Raw genomic sequence first — 13,521 nt, 5'->3', positions numbered from 1 at the left:
TAACCGCTTCTGCCCTTCCTGAAGACATGAATCATAATCATGCTGCCCACAGGAATGGTCCCAAGTCACAGGCTGAATATTGTCTGGAACAACAGAATTATGCTGAGGAAAATGCTAACAGTTTAACAGTATGATCAAATGCATTTTAGTGCTTAGAGCTATGCCATGGCTGCCTTAGTGTAGTTGGCAGCCAGTAATTCCCACCCACAGAAGGGAAAGGATCCAAACGCTATCTTCGGAAGGGCATGATCTGAATGGAGTATTATTCTGCTTCTACAGCAGTTACCTAACCACATCCAATGAAACTCCCTGACCTCGAGGTATGGGTGTACCTCAATATCACAGATTACCCTGTACCACCAGTAGAGAGACTGGAAGACTATTAAAGTCTTGAAAAACTAAGACAAGTTATAATGTTCCAGTTAACTGAAACAGTCATAAAAAGTATCTGTTGAGCTCATTAGTGAAAGCACCTTAATTTCACATAAGAACATGAAATTAGTTCCACAAGAGATCTGATCTGTAAATATCAAGCAAGCTGATGAGGGACTATTCAGATTGCACTTTACAATTAGTGTTCCTAAATCTTCATTCTGTGCAATAATGCTCAAGATGACAATTTTCCATTATATTTAAGAAAGAAAATACTTTTTAGTATTTCTTGCAGAATATATAGAGAGACTATAGACTGCTGCTTGGATTGTTCTTTTAAATCATATCCGATTAAATATAAGATAGAGAATTAGCTCTCAGTGAGAGGAAGCCCTCCAAATGAGACATCAACACCACAAATGAAAGCAAAGATTATAGTCAGACAAGTCAGTTACAGAGAAACGCTATTCTTAGCCCTTAATAATGTTCCCTCATCTTTCATTTTGGAGAATGTTTTGATTACCTAATTTAAACAGAAAAGATCCCTTCTCCCTAGGACAAGAGGTTCTCAATTTATATTGATAATACTCTCTTGGCTGGCCTCTGTTTGCCAAAGTTTCACAGAAATACTTGAAAAATAATGATGCTCTACAAAATCAACTTTTTACCACTTATAAATTCCATCACAAAGGAATTTATAGAATTGCATTATGTTCATCTCATACCTCAGTGCCATAAACCATGGCAATAGCTTGGTGGGTTTGTTTTAGTTTTATTTATCTTACTTCTACTAGATATGCTGGGCTAAATCGTAACTTTTGTAAGGCAGCATAGTCTGGAGCTAATTTTCAAAATATAAAAATATTTTTATAGTTATTCCAGAGCAGACAGGCCTAACACTAATTGCTTAAAAAATATACTTGAAGTACTCTTTGCACTTTTTTTGTGGTACTTGGCAATGAATGACCTATTGGACTAATAGAGGGTAAATTTTGTAAATTTTAAAATATGAAGTTTTCTTTTTCTGCTATAAATTTATGAAGCAAAATGGTTTTGTGGAACAGAATTAGATTGACCCTGGTTAGATTAAAATGACACGAGAATTATGAGAATTACAGAGTCAACTGAAGCAGGTTTACTACATTTAATTATATTTAGCTATGAACACTACAGCAAACAGACATTAAGTTAACCTTACTGACATTCACGAATGTCTGTCAAACTGATGAAACATCAAAAAAAAAAAAAAAAAAAGAAACAGCTATCAGAGACTTAAGTATGGACTTTCCCTACTACACACAGATATAAGTAACCCAGTGCTTCCTGAGGTCTAGGTAACACCTATCTGCCTACTCCCTCTTTTTACCTCCACGCTCTTTAATGACTACCCTATAATGTTTCTGTTCTTTAAAATATATATATATATATATATATTTATATATATTTCTTGGCTTTTTTTTTTTAATTCTTGCCAACTGGTGTGATAAAATTAAATGGAGCATCTACAAAGAATACATGTTCAGTTAATAAGAAAGCTTGAAAAATTTATTTTTTTTTTTAGGGGTAAAGCAAAGATTATAAAGAAGGAGTAGAAACGAGTGAAGTACAGAAGTAGAAGGGTACATAAGCACAATATCACATAAGCACAATTAGTCACACAATAAACTAAAAAATGAAGAAGTGACAAAAACTGAATCAGGTTAGATTGTTAATTGTGGTTAGTTCTATTTTTTTCCTGATGAGAAGTCAGTAAAAGATTACTCATTCTTTCCTACTTTCCTGACATGTGAAAGAAGTGTTCTCGAGGGCATTAGTCACAGATGGTTCCAACTGCTACAAGATTGCCCTTGGTAAGAACTACAAATCTAATTTTTGTTTTCTTACTCTAAAGGTTCAATTACAGGTAGTAAAAGTCAGGAGAAGGAAGCATTCTTCCAAGATACAATTTGTATTGCCTGGCTGTCATAAACAACAGAAAGCTCTTTGGGGTTGTGCATGCAAATCAGATCTAAACAATTTCAGTTCATTAATTCAGTAGCTTGCTGTTGTAGCATTTTGACGACTCAGACTTCAGACTTGCTTCCTGAACCACCTACCTTCAGGAGTGCCCGCATATTCCTAAATTAGAAGTGCTTAAAGCAGATTGCTTTCTTGTTGAACTCGGTATGTTTTCTGCAAAGATCATGTTGCTTTTGAAAGTCCTTTGAGACAAACACATCCTGCTACATCTCTAACCTTGATTGCTTCAACTGAGTTGTGATGTTGTGTGTTTTTTTAACAAATTAAAAAAAAAAAAAACAACGTCATTAAAACTTCAGGAAGTCTAATTTCAATGAAGAAATTCATATTTTTTTAAAAAGGAAGGTATACTGAACAGATTTAAGCCTCATCTTCTGAAACTTTATAAATAAAAAGGCGATACATACCAAATTTCACTTGATTGGGAGCAAATATGTGTAACTGTAAATGATTAATAAATTGGCCCATATCCAATTTCTGCCATCCTTCCCTTAGAGATGACACTATGTAACAAATTAGTAATTCAACATTAAACTGGTGTCAGTTGGTCATTTTGACTATGGTAGATTTCTGAGATTTTCTAATGTAAAATGAATGTGAAGTTTGTCTTAAGTATACCAAGGAAAATGGAGTTTTGTGTGGACTTAGATACAGTGCGTTGAAGTGCAACTACTGCCTACAGATTATCTGAAGACTGAGAAGGTCTTCATTTAGTGTCTGATAACCTTGGAGGATATATAATTTCTTTAGACAGTAAGGACAAAAATTTCTTGCCTTACAAAACTGTAAATGGTACTAGCCATAACTTATTCTGTGATTATCACTTGGAAGAAGTATCATGTAACTAGCCGATGTATAATAAAGTTGTCAGAAAAGAGTGTCTATTTTCCCACTCCATATTTCGCCTATTATGAGTACAGACGCATACAGGTATGTGTACTTGTTCCAGCAGAATCAAAGATTCCTTTAATGATCACAAAATCCCAAATAACAGACTTGGAGATCTTAGCACAGTAAAGTTACTCTTCAAAGCACACTAAAAAGTCCAACCTTTTTCTGTAATGTCATTTTTTCCTCTTATTATTTAAAAAAGACTATTCTGTTTAGCATATCCAGCATATGCACCATATGACGCACCAGATGCTTTAGTAATTAATTCATCTTTTAAATGAAAAGTACAATAAATAGTTGCATAAAACTGTGTTGATGCAACTGGTAACTAAACTGACCATTCAAAATTAGAAAAGGAAAAGACTTTATAAAAAGCAAGCGCTATACCACAAAACAAGACTGTTAGACTGAACTGGCAACACATACTTACTTATACTTCAACTGTATTCTTGAAATGAGCACACAGCACATATTACTGTATATCCTTATATTGCTGTTCTGTCAGGGCTCATGAATGATGGCAGAAGAACATCTAAATGCTACATTTACAAAAATGCTGTGTAAGACAGCAGGATATGTTGAAAAAAGGAGAGGAAGAGACACATCATACAGAATTAGATTGTAATGACTGCTTGAAGAGAGAATATTTTACTAGTATAGAAAAAACTTTCATATTATTAACACAACGCCTATGAGCAATTCCTTAAGCCTTTCTAAACACATGATTTAATACTGTTAGACAGGATTTGTATGGAAAGTTATGCTATGAATGTCCTTGCAGTATCTACGTCTTAGCTGCAGTCAGTGAAACAAATGAAAAATCTCTTTTCGCCTGTTGATTGAACAGGTTTGCTGGAGAGGAAGATGGCAACACGTGCTTGTGACAAACAGTTTTCAAACATGCATGCATCCTTGTGATATCCAATATGAGATCAATTCTTCTGACACTTTCCTCCAATAAACTTAATGGTTTTACATACAACTAGAGGAAAAAAACAGCTTCTATAGAGGACACAAAATAAATACTAATGACTACATCATTTAGCACTGTTCTGAATGTGTATGCTTGTTCTTCTGTATTTTTCATGTTACATACTATTATATAATTACATCATATAATATATCCATATTCATGGTGATGCTAAGCATACTACTTCTTAGTTACAAAAGCAGCAGAAGCAAGTATGTTTGTGCTCATAAGTTAAATGAGTATTCTCCAAAGAAGTCCACATCCATTAATGGAAGGGACATGATAGTGCATGATTTACTGAAGAAGATAAACAAACAAAAACAACAACAAAATCTAACTGAGATATGGAAGAAAACTTTAAAACTTAAAAACATTCTTCATATAATGTTTGGGGAAGTTTCATCATCTATTCAGAAAATGTAAAGTACTGAAAGACAATTTCCTCAATCCAAATTTACAGAAAAAGCCAACTCAAAACCTTAACTAAAACCTCTTTCCTTCAGCTTCTCCACTGGTAAAGTAGGAACAGTAATGCTCATCCACTTCACAGAGTACTCTGAAACTTAGTATACTACTATCTACAGTTTATCCAGTGCACAGATAGATATTAACAACTGTGAGCAGTATGAACCACAATAATAGCACTGTGGCAGCTCTGTCTACCAGCATACGTAGGGCTATCAACGCACTATTTGTCCACTGGCTATGTGAAAATAGCCCATCACAAAACGCAGGCTGAGCTACCCTGAGCTCCATTTCAACTCCTTCCATCTGTTGTTAGGCCTCCTGCAAAACTGGGCATAAAAGGGAATTCCCATTAAAAGCTATAACCAACAAACTTCCATTTTGTGGCAAGGAAGAGTCATCAAGAGCTCATGATAAGGGTTTGACACCAAAAGGCTTTGATTCCATCTCTGCCTGAATAATACTACTTCTGTGCTCCTCAACAAATAAATTAACCCTTCTCTGCTACATATCTCTAAGTGAAGTGCAGAAGTCAGGACTGCTTCAGATCAAGGAAGTCCTATGGAACTCAGCCACTCAAACTCTGGGAAGTATGTTTATAGTGAGGATAATAACCACCTATGAAAAAAAGCTACTCCAGATGCACTTTGCACAACAGATCACATTAAACAGAACATGCCTGTTCAGGGGAAAAATTTCTCATCAGTTTTCATTCATCCAGTGATTTAGAAGTATCATGTAAACTGTGCAAAAGCAAAAATCCCAAAACAACAGGCATACAGTCCTGCAAGTTTGGCATGGTGGTCAGAAGCATTATAAGCCTAATGGTTTGACTGTATCATACAGTGTGAGCACGTACTATGCCTCTTTAAATACAGTACAAAACAGCTGAGGTTTTGCATTGATTTTCCTGCCCAGAACCTCTCTAAATACTACAAATGCATTTTGTCCCTACTATATTCTGAACTTCACAAGGAGATGATAAATGAAATAATATTGATTAGATTGTGCTAAAGGGTTCCAGCTCTTCAAGGTTATATCCTTTAGAGAGTTTGTAAATCTCATTACAGAAATCTGCCTGCTGATATACATAAATAAAGAGTGGCAGAAGGGTTCCAGCATGACAGCTCTCGCTGGAGTCACACTGTTCTTCAGACACAAAGTTCAGACAAGCAGGTACAGAGGAGTTCAAAACGGTAGAATCACCCTGTCTTTTTCAAAGAAAACAAAAAAAAAAAAAAAAAAAAAATTACATCATATCTGTATTAAATGAGTGTTACTGACTAAGGGTGTCTGCAGTGAAGCACAATCTTGGCCCTCTGTTGGCTTTAACTGTCAGCTTTGTCAGTAATATGAAGGATGAGCAAATCCACTACATTGTTCCAAGTACTTTAACATGCAGGATTTATAGTAAATGAATCTTAATTTATAGTAAATTTAATCTTTCAGATGAAAGTCAGCATCAGCCTTCCGCTGCTTTTGGTGGGGGAAAAAAAATTAAAAAGTACATGAAACAGCATGCAAAAAAAGCAAGTACAATAATCTGCTAAATTTCCCTCCAGTTATGCATTTATTCTTAACTAATGGAGGAAAAGAAGAGGCACTTCCACTAGCCATCTGTTTTTTTAAAAACTTTCATTGCTTAGGATTTCTCTCTAAGACATCGGGGGGGGGGGGGGGGGGGCTGCGGTGTGTGGGCAGTGGATGGAAGAGAGTAATACTGAAAAGGACCAGGGATCCCTTCTGTCCTGGTGGACAGAAGGCTGTACAAAGTCACCAGTGCCCGCTGCCAGCCATGAAGGTGAACAGCAACAGTAACAACAGAGATGCAATCCATGGAATCAATTCCCTTTACTTGGCACTCATTAGACTGCATCCAGTTTTGGGTCCTGCAATACAAGAAACACATTGACAAATGGGAGTAAGTCCAATCAGTGTTTACCAAAACAGTCCAGGGACTGGAGCACTTCCCCTGGGAGGAGAGGCTGAATAAACTGGGCTTGTCTGAACCTAAAGAAGTGGCTTTGGGGAGGATCTAACAGCAGCTCACCGCTTCACCCTGAAAACAACCCAGCAGACAGTAGGTTTCCCAGAGCGGTTGTGCAGTCTCCCTCCTCGGAGGTTTTAAAGGTGCGATGGGAAAAGACCTGAGCAATTCAGTCTGAATTCAACACGGTCACAGCCTTCAGGGGAAGGTTGGGCTCGAGGACCTCCCAAGGTCCCTTTCAGCCTGAATGAGTCTGATTTGCGTTTGCTGCCTCTATTGCCGTGATGCCACTGACAAGCAATATCAGGTGTCGGTGTTGTAGGAACGTGGTCATGCCCTGTTCCTTCTGTTAAGCTCTGCTACCATTTCTATTCTCAGCAGTCTCTGCACTCCAAAGCAAAAGTGGTTCTATTTATATTCATCTCATAAAATGTTTAAAACATCAGAAAAAAATTGCTTACAATATGAAATGCAGAACTGAGGTGTAAAAAGAATATCAATGCTGCTCTTTTTCTGAGATCAGACATTGTTTTTCAGAGCAGCAGGTGGGCACAAGTCTTACTTCCATTAAGATGTTAAAGCCATAAGCTTGAATATGTTTTTATCAGTTTGATAACTGTTTTCATTGAGATATGTACAAGTAGAAGCAGGATTCAGATTTAGTTTGTGATGGTCAGGAAGCCAAGTGAAGAAATATGAAACATTTACATACTCTGATATTTAGTAACTGCTTGGCAAATTTAATTAATAGGATCTTGAAGCTACCAATTTCACAGATTGTTAGGGGAAAAAAAAAAAATCTTCCCAAATTAGTGGGAATTCAACAAAATTTGCACTGAAAAGCAATTATTAGATTTCAAACAATGCAACACATGGAAACCCCCTATCATGAAGCTCCACCCTCTGTCTTATGCTTTCTGTCCCCAAATCAGGACACAAATTCTGTTCACGACAAAAGTTTCTGAAATCAGCTTTTGCCCAGCAAGGAATTTTAATAGAAAATTAGTGTGTGGGAGGAAAAGCTTAAGTTAATAAGTATATCCTATTTATTTGTATTGTGGCATAGACAGATCTTGGAAATAATCTTGAAATCCATGCCATTTTAGTGCTGACAGAATTTTTAATAAAAAACATAGGACAGTTGAAGCTTCTTAGTCACATACAGCACAACTAAATCCAGTCCAACCCTACCAAAATAATGGTGTGAAATATTAATGGTGGTCATCTATTTTAGGTAAATAGCAAAATTAAATGTTGACCCTGAAAAGACAGATAGGGAAAAGGCCAGACACCGATGTTTGTGGTAACATGACACCTAGTGTTCATTTTCAGGAAGCTTCTCTATTGGTGGGTGCCAAATTTTGAAAAAACATCAATGCTCCAGGACTTGCTTTCCAAAAAAAAAAGTTAAATATTTACATTAACATCTCTATCCAAGTATCTAAATTACACAGAACTAGTGGAGAGAAAAAAAAATAAATAAAAAAGGAGGAAAGAAACAGAAAATCTACATGTTCTGCATTTCCTCTGCTTACTGAGTACTCAATGTGAGTAACTCCAGAAAAGAGCACTGTCCAAAAAAAGTTCCACATCATCTTTTTTCTTTGGGTTTCTGCCAAATAAAACAAAGTCTACTGGTAACTTCCATACACAGCCACAAAACACCTATTAGAAAACTGGGTTTACTACACATAACATGCACAAAAGAAGTTAAGAGAATAGTCCCTAATAAAAAAAAAAAAAAACAAAAAACAAAAAAAACCACACAACTAGTGGCAAGATTTATACACAGCAATGAGCTAAACATTTTTATTTCTTCATGTAAAATTCTGGCATATCGATGGTATGAGTGACTTTAAGGCTATCATGCCCTTTCATGCTTCTAGCAACACAATGAAAACAGCAGTATCTAATGCATACTAGATCCATGAGACCACAAAATCCACATAAAATCATGGCACAGGCACTGACATAGCAAGCAACAATTCCTAAGGGATTTGACCTCTCGAGTATTTTTGAGGGGCAAAGAGGGGAAGAATTATACGAGAAATCAGAACAAAAACTTCATTACAGATAGAGGAATCATATGCTCCTTTCTGAAATCAACTCAGTAAGATCCTGAATGAAACAAATATCAGAAATTACACTAACACTTTTTATTAGAAACAAGGTCTGACTGCAACTTCAGTTCCATTGAACAGAACATACACAACTGTACTTCAACAAATTTATAGATAGAGAGAAACATTCTTTAAAGAGCGTGTTACTGTTGAAAATACAAGCACATAAAATACATTAGTATTGTATTTCAAATCTATGCTGTCTTTAAAAGTATGCTGAATTACTTTCTAAGGAGCAGTATTTAATTGTCATCCTTCTGCAGAGAAAAAAAAAATAAGTACATGTACCTTGAAGTATTAAGACTGCCTAGCTACCATAATCCCAAACAATGAATTGGACTCATCATGCAATATTTAGTAGTTAAATGGTAACTAGTGTTAGTACATCTAATTTCTGAGAAAAATGTGCACAGACACAGTCAATGAACCAATATTAAAAGATGCATTTTTCTTTTAGCAAAGTAAACAAACCTAGATTCTAATACTGTTAAGGAACTCAAGAAGATGCAAGTCAACCACTTACCACATTGTTATTTGTAAAACATGTCCTTATTTTTTAATACATTTTGAGCATAATTCTCAGCAGAGGTTGAGTATGTGGCATCTCTGGGGCGCCATGCAGTTATTAACTCACCTAAATAAATATCTGCCATGAGACGTCCCTGTTGAACTCAAAGTCTATATGGCGGGTTTTTTTAAGACTGCATATGTATGCATTCTTTCACCCATGCACCTCTATTTAAAATACTCTAAAAGTTGTTCTATGTTTACTGGAAACATACAGCTTGGCAAAGCTTTAGATTCAAGGCAGTATTTCCCATTTAGGGTCCAGGTGATCTATATAACCACAAGCCTTTAGTTTCTACCACTCTTGTTTAAAAGGTCAGTTCACCATTCATTCAGCATCTAGTTTGGCCCCTGGCAGAAGTCCATGATATCAGCAGGAACGGCATGTCCTAATGGCCTCAAACATATACATTTAACAAAACTACAAGAATACCAGTCATAAATTTCACCTAATAATAGTGATTATCCCTCACCTTTAATGCCAAAATACTCTGAACTGCCATACAACCTACTCAGCTGTTAACATTTTAGGTAATTGCTGCACAGATTATTTTTGCAGTTCAGGAACAGGTTTCACAAATTAAGAGCTGTGGAACAGCTTTAAAACACAGAAGATTCTAGAGTAGGTTTAATTCTATTACTTCCTTTTGAACTACAGAAATTCTGAAAACCCAATGAATAAATGTTTGCATCTCTTCAGACACAATAGGAAGAGAGATGCAAATATACAGTGCAAAAGTCGGCTAGGACAAGACAAGTTTGTTCCCACAGATTTCCGTGCTGTTGTCATACATACTTCTGACTACCGGTAGCCTCTACCCTTTGCTCCCACACATGCATCTTCCCAATATTTACTCTCAGTCTTACGAATACAGAAGCTCCAAGCAGTTATGAATTCACTGAGGGGGAACACATCTTTAAGTCATTCTTCACACAGCTGAAAGGAGACACCTTCTAAAACAACACTCTGGATACAATATGAGGAAGATAACACAGTTTTTCTTTAAAAACTGCAAGGCTGTGGTCACAGAAATAGCTTGAATGGCAGAGGGGAAAAAAAAAAAAAAAAAAAAAAAGGGGGGTCTCTTAGCACCGGTAAACTCTTTTATAATAAATGCAATGACTAACTTTTTAGACAGTGACTGAAAAATACTGCAATTACACTCCAACAAAATAACTTTACACACCAAGCAGAGCGGCACGTTAAACCACCGCATCTGTAATGATTTTAAAAGCTATGCAGGGCATAACTACTACATTTTATATAAATCACAGACAACAGAGAACCGCCGTCAGAGGGCATCATTCATAAGTGATTTTCCAAATACGTTGCCATGAAGTAGCAAGTTATTTTCCAACTCCCTCACGGGCTTCTCTTAAAAGTGCGTGAGGTGCTCAACTCGCCGAAGTGGCCGAATTTTTTTCTGTCGGCACAGGCTTGCAGCTGGGTTACAAACCGAGCGATGCAAGCGCTGCCCCCGGGATACTCGACCTTCACACTGCAACCTGTCACGGCGGGTTGAAAATCGCGACCACGGCAGGCACGACCCCACCCCCACCCCCACAGCGCGGGGGACAGGTCCCGCTCGACCGCACTCGCACCGCCGGCGGCCCCGCGGCCGGTGTCGGGCTGAGGGGGCGAGGCGCGGGAAGGTGCCCGCCCCGCCTGCGGGAGCCGCGCAGAGCCCGGGCGGCCGCTGCCCCGTCCCTCCCGGAGCCCCTCGGCTGAGGCCGGGGTGGAGCGGTGGGACGGCGGCCCGACCCCAGCCCGCCGCGGCGGCCCGGCCTGCGCCGCCTCGCTTCCCGCTCCCCTCACGCAGGCGCCTCCCTCTCGCCCCTCCGGGCAGCGCCGCCGGCGGGACCCTCCCCACCCTCCGCCCCGCCGCGGGAGTTGGTACCGGGACGGGCTGAGGGGACCGCGGGTACTTGCCCAGGTGGGGACGAGGAGGCTGCCGGGGCGCTCGAGCGGTGCTGGAGGAGGCTGTTTCCCCGCCACGCTCATCTCCTCCCATGCAGCTGGCGTAGTCCTCTCAGACGGGCGGTTCGGCGGGACGCGGCGCCTCAGGCACCGACTCCCGAACGCCCGCCCCTCCCGGCAGCACCGGCGTCCCGGCTCCGCGGGGCAGCCTCGCGCCGCGCAGCTCTGCGCTCTCGCCCCGCGGCCCGGGCGGGGCGGCGGCACCGACAGGGCGGGCGGGGGGTGGGACGGAGGCTCGCCGGAGGCTCGGAGCCGGGAGGGGAGAGGAAGGCGGCGGAGCCGCGCTGGCTATTTAACTTCGCTCTTCTCCGGGGGGAAGGCGCCGCCGTTCTCCCTCCCCTCCCCTCTGCGGCCGCATCCCGCCAGCCGGGCTCCGGGCGCTGCTGCGAGCGCTGCCGCGCTCCTCCCCGGCTCGGCACGGCTCCGCTTGGCCCGCCCGGCGCCGCTTCCCCGCGGGGCGGCTGCCCGCGGCGAGGGCGAGTTTGGGCTACGGGCTCCCGCACCCTCCCTCCGGGGAGGGCTGTCGGGCAGGGGAACTTCTGCCAGGGGGAGGTGGGCGATGTGCCGGGAGGCTGCGGGGGGGGTGAGGGTGCTGCCACGCCAAGCGGCAGCCCCCCTGCCCCCTGCCTTGCCTGCGGGCCGCGCCGGGCAGTTGCGGTGGGCGGCGGGGTCACGGACCACGGGCAGACACGGCCTCATCCCCAGGAGAGGAAGGACACGGGATGCCCTGTTGGGCTCTGAATCACAGCCGAGAGCGGTTTGGCATCCCTCGGGTATTCTTGGTACACTTGACGCTGGATAACACAGGGCAATCTGTCTTTCGTGGGAAAAGTCCCCACCCCTGAACTTTGTCATCAGATTTTGCTCTTCGGTTGATCTTTGGCTTCCATTCATGTTCCTAACCGTGGCCTGGGCCATCAGTTTTGGGGAACTTATTGTAGGTCTATGGTGGCAATGCTGAAGCTGATCCTAAGGAGAATAGGTTCAACCTGGTCCTTGACATACTACTGTATTAGTGGACATACTCTTCTCAACAGAGAGAGAGGGAAAGCTCTTAGCTTTTCCCATCTGTTTATTTAAGAAGATAAGTATTTCATGCACATACCCTTCTTTTTCCTTACCTAAGTATAATTTGAAAAGACACCTCTGTTCCCTTTTGAAGTCTCTGCTTTGTCATGCAAGGATGAGAAGGTATCACACACAAATACCTAACAAGAAGAAAGGGTGAGTGGAGCTAGCCAGACTTTTTCTAAAGTTAGTTTTAAAAATTTTTCTCAACCTAATTCTACTGTTTTTTTGTTTTTTTTTTTTTTTTTTTTTTCCAAAATCTTTTGTAAAAACAGCACAAGAGTTAAGCAGGAAAAATATATGCATCATCTTCTACTTGGGGGTAGTACAAAACACTGCCTGCCACTGCTATATTCTACTGTAGTATGAACTCCTCTCTCTCTAGGTCTCCTTCTGACCTTTCCATAAACCATATCTTAACACAAGCAACTGCTGCTTGCCATCTCTGTCTATTGATTCATCTTTGCATGTACCAGAGCCCCGCAGAAGTTGGGGAGAGGTGGACAAGAGGGCAGTTTGCTCTGTGGGGTTATGGAATTCCAGTTGTGCTCCAGAGGTGCCCAGGGCTCTTTGTCTGTGCCCAAGTTGTTTTATTTGCCATGCTCAGAGGCTTGTATTTTGCCATGCAACAAGAAGTCGGTGCCATTCTAAAGAGGTGGAGCTTGTACTCAAACCAATCTGTCCCAATCCATTCTGTGTGTAAAAAAGCCATTTATCTTGTTCCATGCCCATAGAAGAGTGTGTGACAACACACTGGCAGTGTGAAATGTTAGAGGAGATGAGTCTGGGCTACAGACTAAGATGACCATACAAACTTATGTACCCACAGAGTGTGCTGGCACTGTGAGAGGTGCAAGTCTTTCTGCTTAAAGACAATCAAGGAAAGCAAAGCCACACAGATGAACTTAAATCTGTTTGGAGATGGATTTCTCCAGGCTCTAAGGGCTAGGAATTGCCAGAAACCAGAAGATAACAGCAGCTGTCCTGATGGGTATTTGCTAGTATGGATAATAGTTTTGCTGTGATTGCAAACTTGTTATCATGTCCATCTTTTCTTCTTATGGTTCTTCTTCATGCTCTCCTT

General features: G+C 40.7%; 1 protein-coding gene across 1 annotated transcript in view; it reads right to left on the bottom strand.

Moving 5' to 3' along the window:
• Positions 1-11,471, bottom strand: part of SNTG2 (syntrophin gamma 2) — a 280,675-nt gene extending 269,204 nt beyond the window's left edge. The window contains exon 1 of the mRNA XM_042803276.1: positions 11,322-11,471. Within this exon, the coding sequence (XP_042659210.1) occupies positions 11,322-11,393 (72 nt within the window). The 5' untranslated portion in view covers positions 11,394-11,471. The remainder of the gene's footprint in view (positions 1-11,321) is intronic.
• Between the last annotated feature and the right edge of the window lie 2,050 nt (positions 11,472-13,521).

The sequence above is a fragment of the Tyto alba genome, unplaced genomic scaffold (assembly GCF_018691265.1).
Source record: "Tyto alba isolate M040663 unplaced genomic scaffold, T.alba_DEE_v4.0 Super-Scaffold_40, whole genome shotgun sequence".
Classification (NCBI taxonomy): Eukaryota; Metazoa; Chordata; class Aves; order Strigiformes; family Tytonidae; genus Tyto; species Tyto alba.
Note: the sequence above shows the minus strand (reverse complement) of the source record. Positions and strands in the feature narration are given on the sequence as shown.